The 13063-nt window shown below is 45.0% G+C and overlaps 1 protein-coding gene across 2 annotated transcripts; it reads right to left on the bottom strand.

Annotated features, from left to right (window-relative positions):
• Positions 1–878: 878 nt before the first annotated feature.
• On the bottom strand, positions 879–12847 carry cep162 (centrosomal protein 162). 2 transcript variants are annotated; one of them, XM_028424793.1, is made up of 29 exons: positions 12742–12847; positions 12208–12309; positions 11998–12127; positions 9637–9789; positions 9345–9522; positions 9039–9100; positions 8895–8956; positions 8631–8661; positions 8467–8541; positions 8125–8334; positions 7880–7964; positions 7505–7787; positions 7099–7315; positions 6839–6990; positions 6591–6722; positions 6368–6499; positions 6116–6228; positions 5907–6006; positions 5709–5835; positions 5461–5624; positions 5216–5320; positions 4891–5130; positions 4527–4730; positions 4094–4427; positions 3773–3905; positions 3551–3692; positions 3371–3469; positions 1573–1707; positions 879–1366 (listed from the first exon to the last, which is right to left on the bottom strand). In XM_028424793.1, exons 2-29 carry the CDS (start codon positions 12265–12267, stop codon positions 1169–1171), a joined length of 4056 nt encoding a protein of 1351 aa, XP_028280594.1. In that variant the 5' UTR covers positions 12268–12309; positions 12742–12847; the 3' UTR covers positions 879–1168. The 2 variants fall into 2 exon arrangements, with proteins under 2 accessions (XP_028280594.1, XP_028280595.1); XM_028424794.1 differs by having other exon boundaries at positions 881–1366; positions 4094–4406.
• Between the last annotated feature and the right edge of the window lie 216 nt (positions 12848–13063).

Below are 13063 nucleotides of genomic sequence, written 5' to 3' on the forward strand. Positions count from 1 at the left end.
CACTAATACTAAATCTGTAATCGGCCGTTATCGATAATATCTGCATCCTGATGTATCAAACGTCAACAACACCTCACAGTCTTTGTCCTCATCAGTGTTCACACAACAGAAACTCAAGTAAAAAGCTGTCTTCCTGTTTCTCTGAATAATAAATGCACTGATGCTGTTTTCATATTAATACCTTTAAAATTTATACTTAGTAGGTAGTTAGCTAGTTTAGTTTAATGTAACCCCCCCACACACACTCACGCACACACTCACGCACACACACCCAACCCAAGCGAGGAGTGCTGGTGTCGGTGATGGTCAGGTGTTTGGTTGATCAGTGGAAGGGACAGGAGATGTGACGGAGGTGTTTTCTATGTTTATTTGTTGCTGTTTGTTGATGACGATGTTTTTAAGATGCCCATTTGATGATATTATCGAGACCCACTCTGCTGTATTGTAACACAGTGTTGTGGTGTGCTCTAGTGGTAAATAAATTATTTAAGTTTCAATGGAAGTGCTGTCTGCTGTCCTCAGCCTGAGTTCTAGAATGACATCAAAACTGTGTCTTACAGTAAAAGCCTCATATCATTACATCAAATTACTTTCACAGTTTGTCTGGGTCCTAAGACCCCCTCTGCTGGGGGAGACCAGCTGCTGTTCTGTTGTTTTTAAGTGGGTCGTCCACTGTGTCATTTAAATGTCCCTTTTTCCATAAAGGCTGACACAGCAGCTGTCTATAGACTTATTTTGTTAATAATTTATTGCGCCGTGGTGTCTTTGGGGAAAATAACACGCACGATGTCCATGAACACATCTTGTAGCAGCTAAGCGGAGCGCTCTGGGAGTTATAGAAGGTGACAAAACATTTCTATGAGTTTGATTGTAAAAGGCGACACATATATATTTTTTAATTAATAATTTAACATCTAAAAAAAAACTACAACATTCACAGTCACTGTTTAAAACTGGGAAAAAAACATTTATTTCTTTATCTCTTAAATAAATTATAATCGTTTAAATTAAAACTACAAAAAGCTTAAATGTGTCTATAGATTAATAAATACAACAGTGCGGATAGCAAGACAGCTACTAACCTGAACGCAGGAAGCAGCGTCCTGCTGTGTTGGCTGCTGTTACTAGTCGTCTACTACTTTGCATGTCAGTGTTCAAATATTGGACATCAACTCGTCTGAGTGCCAGGGGTCAGCGTGGGGAGGACCACTCCCTGTGTTTGGAGGTGTCTCAGGATGTCCAGGATGGAGTCCAGCTCCAAGCGGAAAGCCTCCAGGTCTCTGCTCTTCTCCGTAGCCAGGCGCCTCCAGTGCTCCGCCTCTGACTGCTGACCAGCCGCCGGTGTCTGCCACGAAATGCCGATCACCTGTGAAAGCAGAGGGTCCCCGAGTTTTAGAGTTTAACAAAAAAAAATCTACCGCACATCACTGATGCTGTGGACAGTATTCCAAATACCATCTCCACTGTAAACCAAACAGAGGTGCTGATATGGATTCAGCATACATGCTAATACAGACCCTGTGTACAGTGACGTATCACCTACACACACACTTCATATTACATATTACATACCTGCTGCAGCTCCTTCTCTCTGTGCTGGTGTCTCAGCTCCATGTTTAGGATCTTTCTTTCCAGGCTGCACACAAGTTTCACCTCAGGACTCTGAGCCTCTTTAGCTTCCTTCAGCTCCTGCAGCAGTCTGGTCAACTAAACACGAGGTGGGAGGCAAGGCAAGGCAAGCTTTATTTATATAGCACCATTCATACACAAGGCAATTCAGAGTGCTTTACATAAGATGAAATCACAGAATAAAAACATATTAAAACATTAAATTAAGAAGGAAATTAAAATCATAAAAAAATAAAATCATAAAATCATAAAAACATCAAATAAAATCAGGATGATTAAATGAGAAGAGTGCAGTCAAGAAATTAGGAGAATGCTGCAGTAAACAGTGTTCTCAGGCCTGACTTAAATGAAGTGACTGTCTGAGCAGACCTCAGGTGTTCAGGCTGTTCCACAGGTGAGGGGCAGAGTAACTGAATCCTGCTTCACTCTGTCTGGTTCTGACCCTGGGTCCACACAGTAGGCCTGTCCCTGATGATCTCTGGATGGTTCATAGGGAGCCAGTAAGTCCAGGATGTATTTTGGTCCAAGACCATTCAGTGCTTTGTAGACCAGGAGTCAAGTTTTTAACTGGATCCTTTGACTCACAGGAAGCCAGTGCAGTGATTTGAGGACCGGTGTGATGTGGTCCATTTTCCTGGTGTTACTCAGAACTCTAGCAGCAGCATTTTGGACCAGCTGCAGCTGCCTGACTGATTTTTTGCTAAGACCTGTGAGGATGCTGTTACAATAATCTAGTCTACTGAAAATAAATGCATGAATAAGTTTTTCTGTGTCTTGTTTGGACAGAAAGCCCTTGATCCTAGCAATGTTTTTCAGGTGGTAATAGGCAGACTTAGTAATGGCTTTTACATGGGTGTTAAAGTTCAGGTCTGAGTCGAGATTACACCGAGATTTCTGGCTTGGTTTGTGACCTTCAGTGACATGGAGTCAAGGTAAGCACTGGTCTTAGCTCTTTCATTTTTGGGGCCAAAAACAATCATCTCTGTTTTGTCAGCATTGAGCTGGAGAAAGTTCTGGCTCATCCACTCATTGATTTGTTGAGTACACTTACTCAACATCACAAGAACAGAAGCAAGCTATTTAACCACTTAGAACACAATGGTTACCTACAAAAGCCAGGGTGCACATGGAAATATTGATCATGCCTGCTCTGTCACCTGGGATCTGAGGGCAGATGGTCAATTATCTTCTACCTTGGTGGTACTCAGTGAGCTTTACAATACCTCAAACAATAATTCACAAGGCAAAGGTGCAACTACTGGGAACAACTTTGGGTTAAGTGTCTTCTGCCCATTTTTCAGTGGACTGTAATAACTCGACTGGTCAAGAATTGAAGAACCTCTTCAGTGCTGGGCAGTAAACTATCTGCAGATAAATATGCAGAAGAAGCCTGCTGAAATTCTCTTCCTAGGAAATCTCATGCTGTATAACATCTGTGCAGCCAAACTCACTGTCATTACTGGAAAAACATTCTTCTCAGCTCCCTTACAGCAGCTGTGCAGACAAACCAGTTAAATACATTGCAAATCTGGGAACAGCTGCCCGTGGCCACCCTGCAGTTGCTTCCTCCTGCATTCACGCAGAAGCCGGTAGATTTATTGCTCACAGTAGTAGCGGGGAGATTAACTGCAGCCTGTGGAGGTCTAAGCCAGTCAGTTAACACTGACACTGAGGTTGTGCAGACCTTGAAAATCCTTAAAAACTCAAAATCACCACCACTCTGCTTGCGCCACCTGCTCACCTGCTTCTGCAGAGCGTCTTCTCTGGTCCTGGATATTAGCAGAGCATCTTTGGAATCATGCAGCTCTTTCAGCTGCTCCTTCAAATGTGCCATCACAACCTGCACGGGGATGACAAAGCTAAAGCAACAGGCTCTTTTTTCAGGACTTCCTGTTCAACATGCAGCTCAGACAGCCCATACCTCCTGAGTGTTGAGTTTATTGGTCAGCTCTGCGACCTTTGAGGATGAGTGCTCCAAGGCGTGGGCGGCCCGCAGATGGTCCAATGCTCGGAGGTGTTCTGCCTTCGTCGAGGACAGCTGTTCTGCAAAGTGCTCCTGCAGCCTAACGGATCACATAAGAAGAAGAGCCATGTTATATGCTGTCCCTTCAGTTATGTCATCTGTTCAGATACATGTATATACCTGCACAGCTCTTCCTTGGCTTGTGTAGCATCAGCCTGGAGCGTCTCCTTTTCCTTCTCAGCCTGCAGCTGCAGCAGCTCCACGCGCTGCCTCATAGCCTCGTTCTCCTGCAGAACCTCTGAGATGTGACTGCCTGTTGAAGAGACAGATGTTACAAAATAGTTTGAGGTCACTAACATTTGATCAATTAGCAAAGAATGTCAGGAAAGTATCACAGATGCTGCATCCTTGATGGCGATCGACTACATGGTGACTTTGATTTTCACTTTCTTTTATCATGTATATACTGCAATAGTAATAGGCAAAGGCAAGTTGTCACACCTGTGAAGACAGTGGGCTGGTAGGTTTTCTCAAACTGAGCAGTCGGAAACCGGTCTTCCCCGGCCGGTGCCTCTCCTGCAGTAGGACCGAGTGTTCTAGTCGGGCCTTGTTGTTGTTTGTTGTCTGCAGCTCGACTTACAGGTGGGGGGTGGTGGACAGACAGCATGTTCCTCCTCTCTTTCTGCAGTTTCTCCACAGTGCGGTTAAGCTCCTGAATGGTTCGCGTCTTACTGGCGAGCTCTTGGTTGAGACGCTCTAGCCGGACGCCAAGCGCTGCCTGGGCTTGGAGCTGATGTCGCCCTGGACTCTGGGTCTGCACGAATGATGGGTTCACCTGAGTTTCCAATTCCAAAAAAGCTCCCCTTTTTGTTATATGTTTTAGCTAGCCTGTTAGACCACACTGGAATTCAACCGTGGTAATTTGTGTGCTGACCTTGTGTTTGAGCTGCTGCTGAAGAGACTCAATCTGGTCATGAAGGGAGTTCTCTTTCTCCTGGTGGCTGTGTTGCACATGCTGCAGCTCCTCCTGCAGAGTCTTAAACTTTGACCTCCACGGCTCTGACACAGCTGCTCCCTCAGCCTGCTGCTTGGCTTCAAGCTGCTGCTCCAGCTCTGAAATCTGATGCTCATAGCGGAGCTACACGGTAACCACAAAAGTGTTACAGTACTCAATAAACACAGGAAACATTCTTCAACAAGCTATAAAGCCATCAGAACACACAGTACATACTGTAAAATACTATATGATTTAAAACCCAATGACAAGCCATAACATAAAGCAGTTATTAGAGCTGTACCTTGATTCTGTGGAACTGCTGTTCCATGGCCCGCAGGCTGCGTTTGGCCTCCTCATCATGACTCTCCAGCTCAGCCTCCAGACGCTGAATCCTGCGCTCCAGCAGAGCAGTGATGCCGCTGGGCAGAGACGTCTTAACAGCATCCACACCCTCGTGACCGGGAGCCGAGGCGGCAGCGTAGATCAGAGCAGGGAGCGAGTTCGGGTTTCTGTTTCTCAGTATCTGTTCCAGCTCCTTCACCTGTCAGGAGGAGGAAGACAGTTAAACAACAGAGTGAAGAATGGCCTGGTAATGAGAAAACGTCCGATCGGCCTGCGTCAGAAACCTGTCGTTCCAGGTCCTGCATCCTCTTCGTGTCTGCAGATGTGCTTCGAGTCTTTCTCAGCTTCTCGTTGCTTCTTTTGCTCACGTCCTGATTCAGCTTTTCTACCTGAAACGGAGGCAAACTTTTACTTACACAATCAAGGAGCAGTATGTTTCACCAGACCAGTCTGTCTCATTTAACAACTGTGACCTCGGAGGGCTACAGAGGACATGCTGCTTAGACTACAGGTGTAAAGGGGGCCTGACCTGTTCTTGGAGCTGGTGTATCTCAGCTGTAGCAGCTTTCAGTCTGGCAGCGTCTCTGTCCAGCAGCTCCTGGTTCTCAGCAAACCACTGCAGCTTCTTCTTCAGGGCCGCCACTTCCTCTCTATGTGTGTCCTCCAATACGCGCATCCGAAACGCCTCATCACCTAACACATTCAGAACAGACACACACACATATGTTCACCTGGACATCATTTCCATGTTGTTGTTTTGCATTAGCATCGTCTCACCTGAGGTGGAGACAGCCTGATTTTTAGCTAAGTCTCTCTCCTTCTTCATTAGCTGCAGCTCCACATCCAGAACCTGCTTTTCCTGCTTCAGCCTGCGGATTTCCTCCGACAGCCTCTCCTCATTCCTCTGCACACAAAATAGAGGAAAGTAAAGGGGCTGACGTGAAATATCAGTTTATCAGTGAACAGGGCACTGACCTGAAGTGCATTTATCTCAGCTAGCAAGTCTGAAATGCGCTGAGTGTGATCCATTAAGCAGACGCTCGTCACCGGCCTTGAGGCTTTATTCAGCTGCTCTCTGAGGAACACACAACACAAACAACACACATCAATATCTCCATTATTAAATAAACATCCATATTTAGAAGAAATGATGCAGCCACAGCTCTGATGGACACTGAACCCACCTTGTGGAAGCCAGCTCATTAAGCAGCCTCTGGTTTTCATTAAACATGGCCTCTTCGTTGGCTTTACTCTTGGCCTGCTGAGCCTTCATCTGCAAATACAGCTTCTCGTTCTCCTGTAACACACACCAGATTTAGTACAGATTATTATAGCATAAATGCTAACAACACAAGAAGAAACAGTAAAAACAGCATAACTCTCCCTCAGGAGATCCTATCTATGATGAGAGTCACATCCGAGGGCAGAAAACAGACCTGCTGGTAACCTTTTATGAGCGTCTCCTGTTCTTTGATTTCTTTATCAATCTGCTGGAGCTTCCCCTCAGTCGCAGCGTCCACAGCCTCCACCCTCCTCCTCTTCTGACCGGCTTCTTCTGCACTCTGCAGCTGAGGAGTGAAACACGGCACAGGGTGAGCACTTCATCTTGTAACAGCATGATTACTGTGAACAGCTACGAGGAACAGAGAAATTATGCACCTTGCTCTGTAACAGGAAGTTCATTTGTCTGAGGGAGCTGAGCTCCTCTGCTCCGTCCTTCATCCTCTGCAGCTCCCGCTCTTTCTGTGCCAGCTGTGCTCTCAGCTCCTCCATCACGGGGCCCTCACCTCCCTGAAAGTCGAGACAAACGGTAGTGAGCAGTATTATCATGCTGAATATTTGTTTTTCCCCCTGTGTTCTGAAAAACAGAGAACAATATATCAGCTGAGGATGACGTGTTTCCTTACGCTGATCTGTGGCAGATGTTGTCTGGTTCCTTGAGGGCCTGTGACTTCCTGTGCAGGCTCCTGGTGACTGGTGGTGTCTATCTGCTGTTGGAGGACCGCCACTAAAGACTGAACCGATGCCACCAGCTCATTGCTCACTCTCAGTTCTGGCTCTGCTAAGCAATCATGACAGCTGTTAAAACAGACAGACTCCACAGATCTTAGATGATCTGAGTGAATTGATGACATGATGTTTGTGTGTGTGTGGAGGCATCAATAACCTGCAGAGCTGCTTTCGTCTTTTTCTTGGCTTTTTGTGGGTTTGGCTGTGTGTGGATGCTGAGGAAAACGAGGTACTGAGGACTTGGTAGCAGCAGATTTGTTCATCCCATACGACCTGGGAGTCACTGCTGCTCTCCCATCCACTCTCCTGCCTCTGATGGGAGTCACAGTGGTTCTCCTCTCTGAAGATGAAGAGGGATGAAAAGCAGTGGAGGCCTAAGGAGACAGGGGGAAATAGCACACAATTGTGTTGTACTGTGTACAATGCCAATGACCTAAATCTTATGTAAATAAAATTCCTCTTTCCTGGGTTTGAACCAACACAACGTTGCCTGAGGTTCTATATATGTATTTTAGGATGTGAGCACTGACTTTTGGAAACATATTTCAAACACTTAACCTCACCTGTTGTTTCTTAGCTTTGCCAGTGTGGTAGGATGTGTGAGAAGAATGATTTCTGTGCTCCTGCATCAGCTTCTCTACTTCCTTCTTGATGCTCCATGTCAGGTCATGGTCAGGAGGGTCCTGAGAGGTGGTCTGATGGCCAGTCAGACTCCTGACTCCTTTTATCTGAGTTTTAGGGCTTACTGCTCTTTGTTGATAGAGACGTGACTCTAAGTCATACGTCATATTTGGGAAAGTCCTTTCTGTGGCCCAGGAGGTCTTTTCCTGGTTAGATTCCACAGCTCTGCAATCAGACATAGTTAAGTAAAAACCACAGTTTCCCCCGTTTTTTAACAAGTTCATAATGTCCAACAGGTAGTGGTTGAAGTTTGCTACCTGGCAGGCTGGGTGGCAAAACCTCTACTTTGGTCCTTGGGCTCTGGTCGGATGCGAATCATCATCTCTTCTGCAGTGGGTAAGTCTAAATGTACACACGCAAATTATTCTCAAATTTCCCACATGTGATTTTATCAAAACCAAAAACATTTCCTGCAGTAAACCTTAAGTAGTTCAAATGTTGCGACACACAGAGTACACACACAGCAGGGCTGAGCCTTTTAGCAACTCTTTTATTGTCTGACCTGACTCAGTGGTGGAAGGAGGCTGAAGGGACCGTTGAGGGGGGGAGGATGGAGGGGAGGATGGGGACAAAGGTCTGTGGATCTCCCCTCTCTCTTCCGCAGCTAAAAAACTGTGACCATGCTCGTCTGACTCCTCCACAACATGGATCTGTCTGTAGGCCTCATGCAGCGCCTCCACCTCTGATGCTCCACTCTGCACATAGGACTGGCCTGAACAGAGAACAGAAACATGCAGGATGCCAGCTGAAAAGGATCTAGAGCGGGTGATTACTGTGATTACTGTCAAACAACAATAATCATGTCACACTGTATTTGCGTATTTAGGTCCTGTACTTGTGTTACCTTTGTCCAGGGACCCTGCTGTGTCCTTCCTTCTGTCGTCCCCACCAGTGTCTTCCAGAGAATCATAGAGAGAAACTGGAGACAAAAACTAAATTAGTTAAACTGAACTTTCTACAGTTTTTGATTAGCTTTGCACTTCCTGTTAAAAACCCTGCTTCTCTTACCTTTGGCAAGAATCGGAGGTATTTTGGTTTTCTGAAAAACAGATATATGAAATGAATGAAAACACAAAGAACTAACTCACGTAACAGTAACACATGCGTTTGTAATAGTCTTAATCAAACATGCAGCTTATAGAACATTAATTATCCAAACTGTTTTCTTCATTTCTTCAGGGACTGTTTTTTTACACTCCTAACTTCAGTGTGTGACTGATATTAATTGATCTAATTAGTGCAGATAATAAATGTGCTTGTTGACCTACAGACCTCTTCCACCGGCTCTTTTGTTTTCTCCTCGTCTTCAAAATCCTCACTGTAGTGTGGGGAGCCTGTAAAGGACGAGAGAGAAGAGACCAGGTGAGGAGAGCCAGCCAGGTCTGCTCAGGGTTCATTTCAGGTTTCATCTCTCACCTGGAGACTGGCCGGCTTTGCTTTGATCATCATCACTTTGCTCTACAGCTTCCTCTGCTTTCCTGGAAGGGTTCAAGTATGAAACATGGAAATTGCAGAGTTTCATCAAACCATTAAACATAATTCAAACCTCAAGTTAGATATGCTAACATATGCTAACAACACAGGTCAACAGGAAGATCCTTACCCACACAGTTACAGCCATGTTACAGGATGACAGAACTACACTTGACTGAACTATGCATTCTATCATTTGACCTCACAGTTTTGCAGGAGAGATATAACGTAGCACCTCTGCCGTCATACCTGAGATTAGTGGCGATGGTGGAATTTGTCGAGTCCAGTTCTCTGTTCAGCTTGGAGTAATCTATAGTAGATGAAGCTCCTGCCTCCAGCTGAGCGTAGAATCGGCCTTTCTCCTCTTCTTCCTCCACAGTGTCCAACCCCACACTGGTCATGTTCAGCGCTGGTGTCTTTGGAGAATCTGCACACACACACACACACACACACACAAGGTAAACACAAACAGAACATGATCCAACAAACTGGTTCTTGTTAGAGAATGACCACAGAAGGTAAATAACATGCATCTTCTCACCGGTTAACTTGGAGTCACTCTCCGTCTCTGTGCTGTCTCTTCTGACGGAAGCTTCTTCCTTCAAACTTGCATCTGCTGGAATCTCGTCCTCCTCATGGATTGGCTGAGACGTCCTCAAAGACTTCCTGAACGACTTCCCAGATCCCCATTTTTCTGAGTTTCAAAAGAAAAAATATATAACACATAATAATGCACTTAGATTAGGCAGGACGACTAATCTAAATACAAATGTACTGTCAATACACCACATATATTTATTACTAACACACATTTACTAGAGGTTTTATTGGGAGGACAAACACAACACACAACACATCTGACAGTTACCATGCAGTAGATTTAACACCATCACGCAAGGCAAACGCTTCTTGTGGTCCTCTACTGACACCTAGTGTCTTGTCTGATCAATGCAACATTCCCTGACTTTTTAAAGGCATTTACAGGATTTATGAATGGTCACAAGGAGCAACTGCCACCAATACAGGTCACAAGGTCACGGTTATGGGTGATGCAGGCATGGAAAGACAAAAACTAGGGAGCCTACGGCTGTATGTTACTGAGGGATTTGGGATGAGGCTGAGGCAACGTTACCATCTTCACTGTCCAGCTGAGAATGACTGTCAGTGCTGTCTGCTGTGGCCTCAGGGCTCCTCTCTCCTGACCCACACTGCAGGCTTTCATGAACGGGGCTGCTCAGGCTTCCTGAGCCTGACCCATCAGAAGGAGCCCTGGGTCTTTCAACAGCTTGTGAAACTTCCAAACCAGTGTCTGGAATATGAGGATGAGGATAAAAGGAATGGCCACAAGGTAATTATAAGCTCAGAAAATGAGCAGACTGAGTGAGAAGTGACAGTAATCTGTGCACACAGCTGCTCTCACCCTTGTTCTCATGATGGGATTTTTTTTTAGTTTTGATAAATCTGCGCCTGGTTGTCTCCGCTGGGAGAGATGAGAAACAAAAAGGGACATAGTTCAAGTAAGAGGAGTTAGTGGACACACACACAGAGCTGCAAAAAGGTGCACCTGAATGTTCTTCAGATGACATTTGGGCAATACGTCAGAGGAGAGTTGTTGCCTGAACCGGCAGGCTTGATTGAAACATTGAAGACATGAACAGTTTTCACAGTAAGTAAGCTTTACAATGAAACCTGTAAACATTAGTCACCCATGCAGAAAGACACAAGAGGCACAAGGAGAAAGAAACAGAGTGAAACAACTGTCATGTTTCTGGATAAGGAGGAATGGCAAAGAAGGAAAGAGGAAGGAAAGTTACAGAGATGATCTTCATTTGGATCAATAAGCAAAGGGGCTACAGAGGGGCTGTTGAGAGCATCCTGTCCAGCTGCATCACTGTGTGGTACGGAGCCTGCACCGCCACCTGCAGGAAGACGCTTCATCGCATAGTGAGAGCAGCTGAGAGGATCACCGGCGTCCCTCTCCCCTCCCTCCAAGACCTCTACGACAGCCGTCTCACCCGAAAGGCCCTCCGCATCACAGGAGACCCCACCCACCCTTCACACCGCTTCTTCAGTCTGCTGCCATCAGGAAAGAGACTGCGCAGCCTCCGGGCCAGGACCAGCAGACTGAGGGACAGCTTCATCCACCAGGCTGTCAGGAAGCTGAACTCTCTCCCTGCTGTGCCCCACTTTCTCCCCCTTCCCTGACACCACCCCCCACCCCCTACCCCTACCACCATCCCCTCACCCCTACCACCACCCAAGATAGGAACTCTTTGTACCAGCCACTTTACCAAAGGAACTCTGTGCACCAGTCACTTTTTACCCTGTCATGTCACACCAGTCTCATATAAGCTGCTATAACTTAATCTATTCCTGGACTGTTACATTATGCCAACTGCACTGACTTGCACCATTGCATCTTTTGCACTCTCATACCAGTCTCAATAAGCTGTTATAAGTTAAACCATTCCTGTTTATATTATGCCAACTGCACTGACTTGCACTATACATCTTTTGCACTCTGACTGCATTGTGCCTTCATTATGTGCCTTGTATTTTGTGTGTGCCTCATTGTAGGTACATTTTTTACACTTTATATTTATCTTTAGTTTTTTAGTTACATGTTATATGTTGCGGAGTGAAGAGTAACGCAATTTCGATTCTCTGTATGTTCAGCACATATAGCAGAGTTGACAATAAAGCTGACTTGACTTGACTTGACTTGACTTGATAAGCTTCCAGCACCTGCTTCACTGCACTGTTTTGTTTCCTCACAGGTTTGCTGGATTTGTACAATTAGGAGATCCCGCAACATGTGTGGAGTATCTGAAAGACTCTGTTGAGATCCAGTGCTTCACAAAGTCCTGGCTGCTGTGGAGGAAATGAAAAAGTCAGCGATTACCTCTCCCTGTTCCTCCACTGCTGTGGTCGTCATCTTCCCACCAGGACACTGTTGGTTTCTGGGCTGGTTTCTGGCGGCTCTTCACGCGGGGCTGCTTGTCAGCTAGGTCCACCGATTCATCTGAAACAGACTGACAGAGAACTGGGTTTTAATCAGAAATTAAGGAATTATTTAGTTTTTAAACCATGATATTAGCTGGTGTTATATTACCTCTTTTAAGAACAGCTCAAACTGAGCATCCAACTCTTCTTTAGTCAGTCTGTGAGACATAGTGACATAATTCACTACATCAGCCAACAGGAAGTGACATAACTGGAAAAGAAGAAGAAAATGGACGTTTATGATTTATTGCTTTATTTTGAGTTACCTGCATGTTCGAGTTAACAAACAGTTTATCTGAAGCTCAGCTCATTTTATTTTATTTGTACGTGAAACTTATTGACAGATCAGACCAACACAACGAAATTCGGTGCTAACGTATCATTAGCCTAGCTTAATTATCGTACAAAATATTCATAATTTCAGTAGGTGTCGTGACAAAGTCGTGTTGTGAAGGCTGTATTTACTTATTTTCATTTTTTTAACTGGAAACTTGGCACATTGATCAGGAGCTAAGTAGCCACTATATCTGCTTTGCTAGTAACATAAGCTGATTAGAGCTACTTTTCTCCAGTAAGCGCGGATTTATGCATTCTACGGTCATTAGCAAACATGTCAGTCTTGAATCAATAAACTAAAACTTACATCTGAGGTGACTTTAACCCTTTCTTCACAGCACACTTGTTGAAATGTCGCCTTTCTTATGGTTTGTTGTTTTGAGTCTACAGCAGTTCCCGCGACACTACCGCCTGACAACGTCTACGGCAAGCCAAAGAGACCAAAGATGTCAAAACGCGGTTTGTAAATATTATTTACGATAATTATGCACGATAACGCATCTCCTGTGGTTACCTTCAGTTTCATATATTGAAAAATATAAATATAAAAATACATCTATTTGACTTTTCTATTATTTTAATGTTAACATACGTTTTAATTCTAATGACAGGTCAGGGAAGGTTGTAAA

The sequence above is a fragment of the Parambassis ranga genome, chromosome 16, assembly GCF_900634625.1.
Source record: "Parambassis ranga chromosome 16, fParRan2.1, whole genome shotgun sequence".
In the NCBI taxonomy this organism is placed as follows: domain Eukaryota; kingdom Metazoa; phylum Chordata; class Actinopteri; family Ambassidae; genus Parambassis; species Parambassis ranga.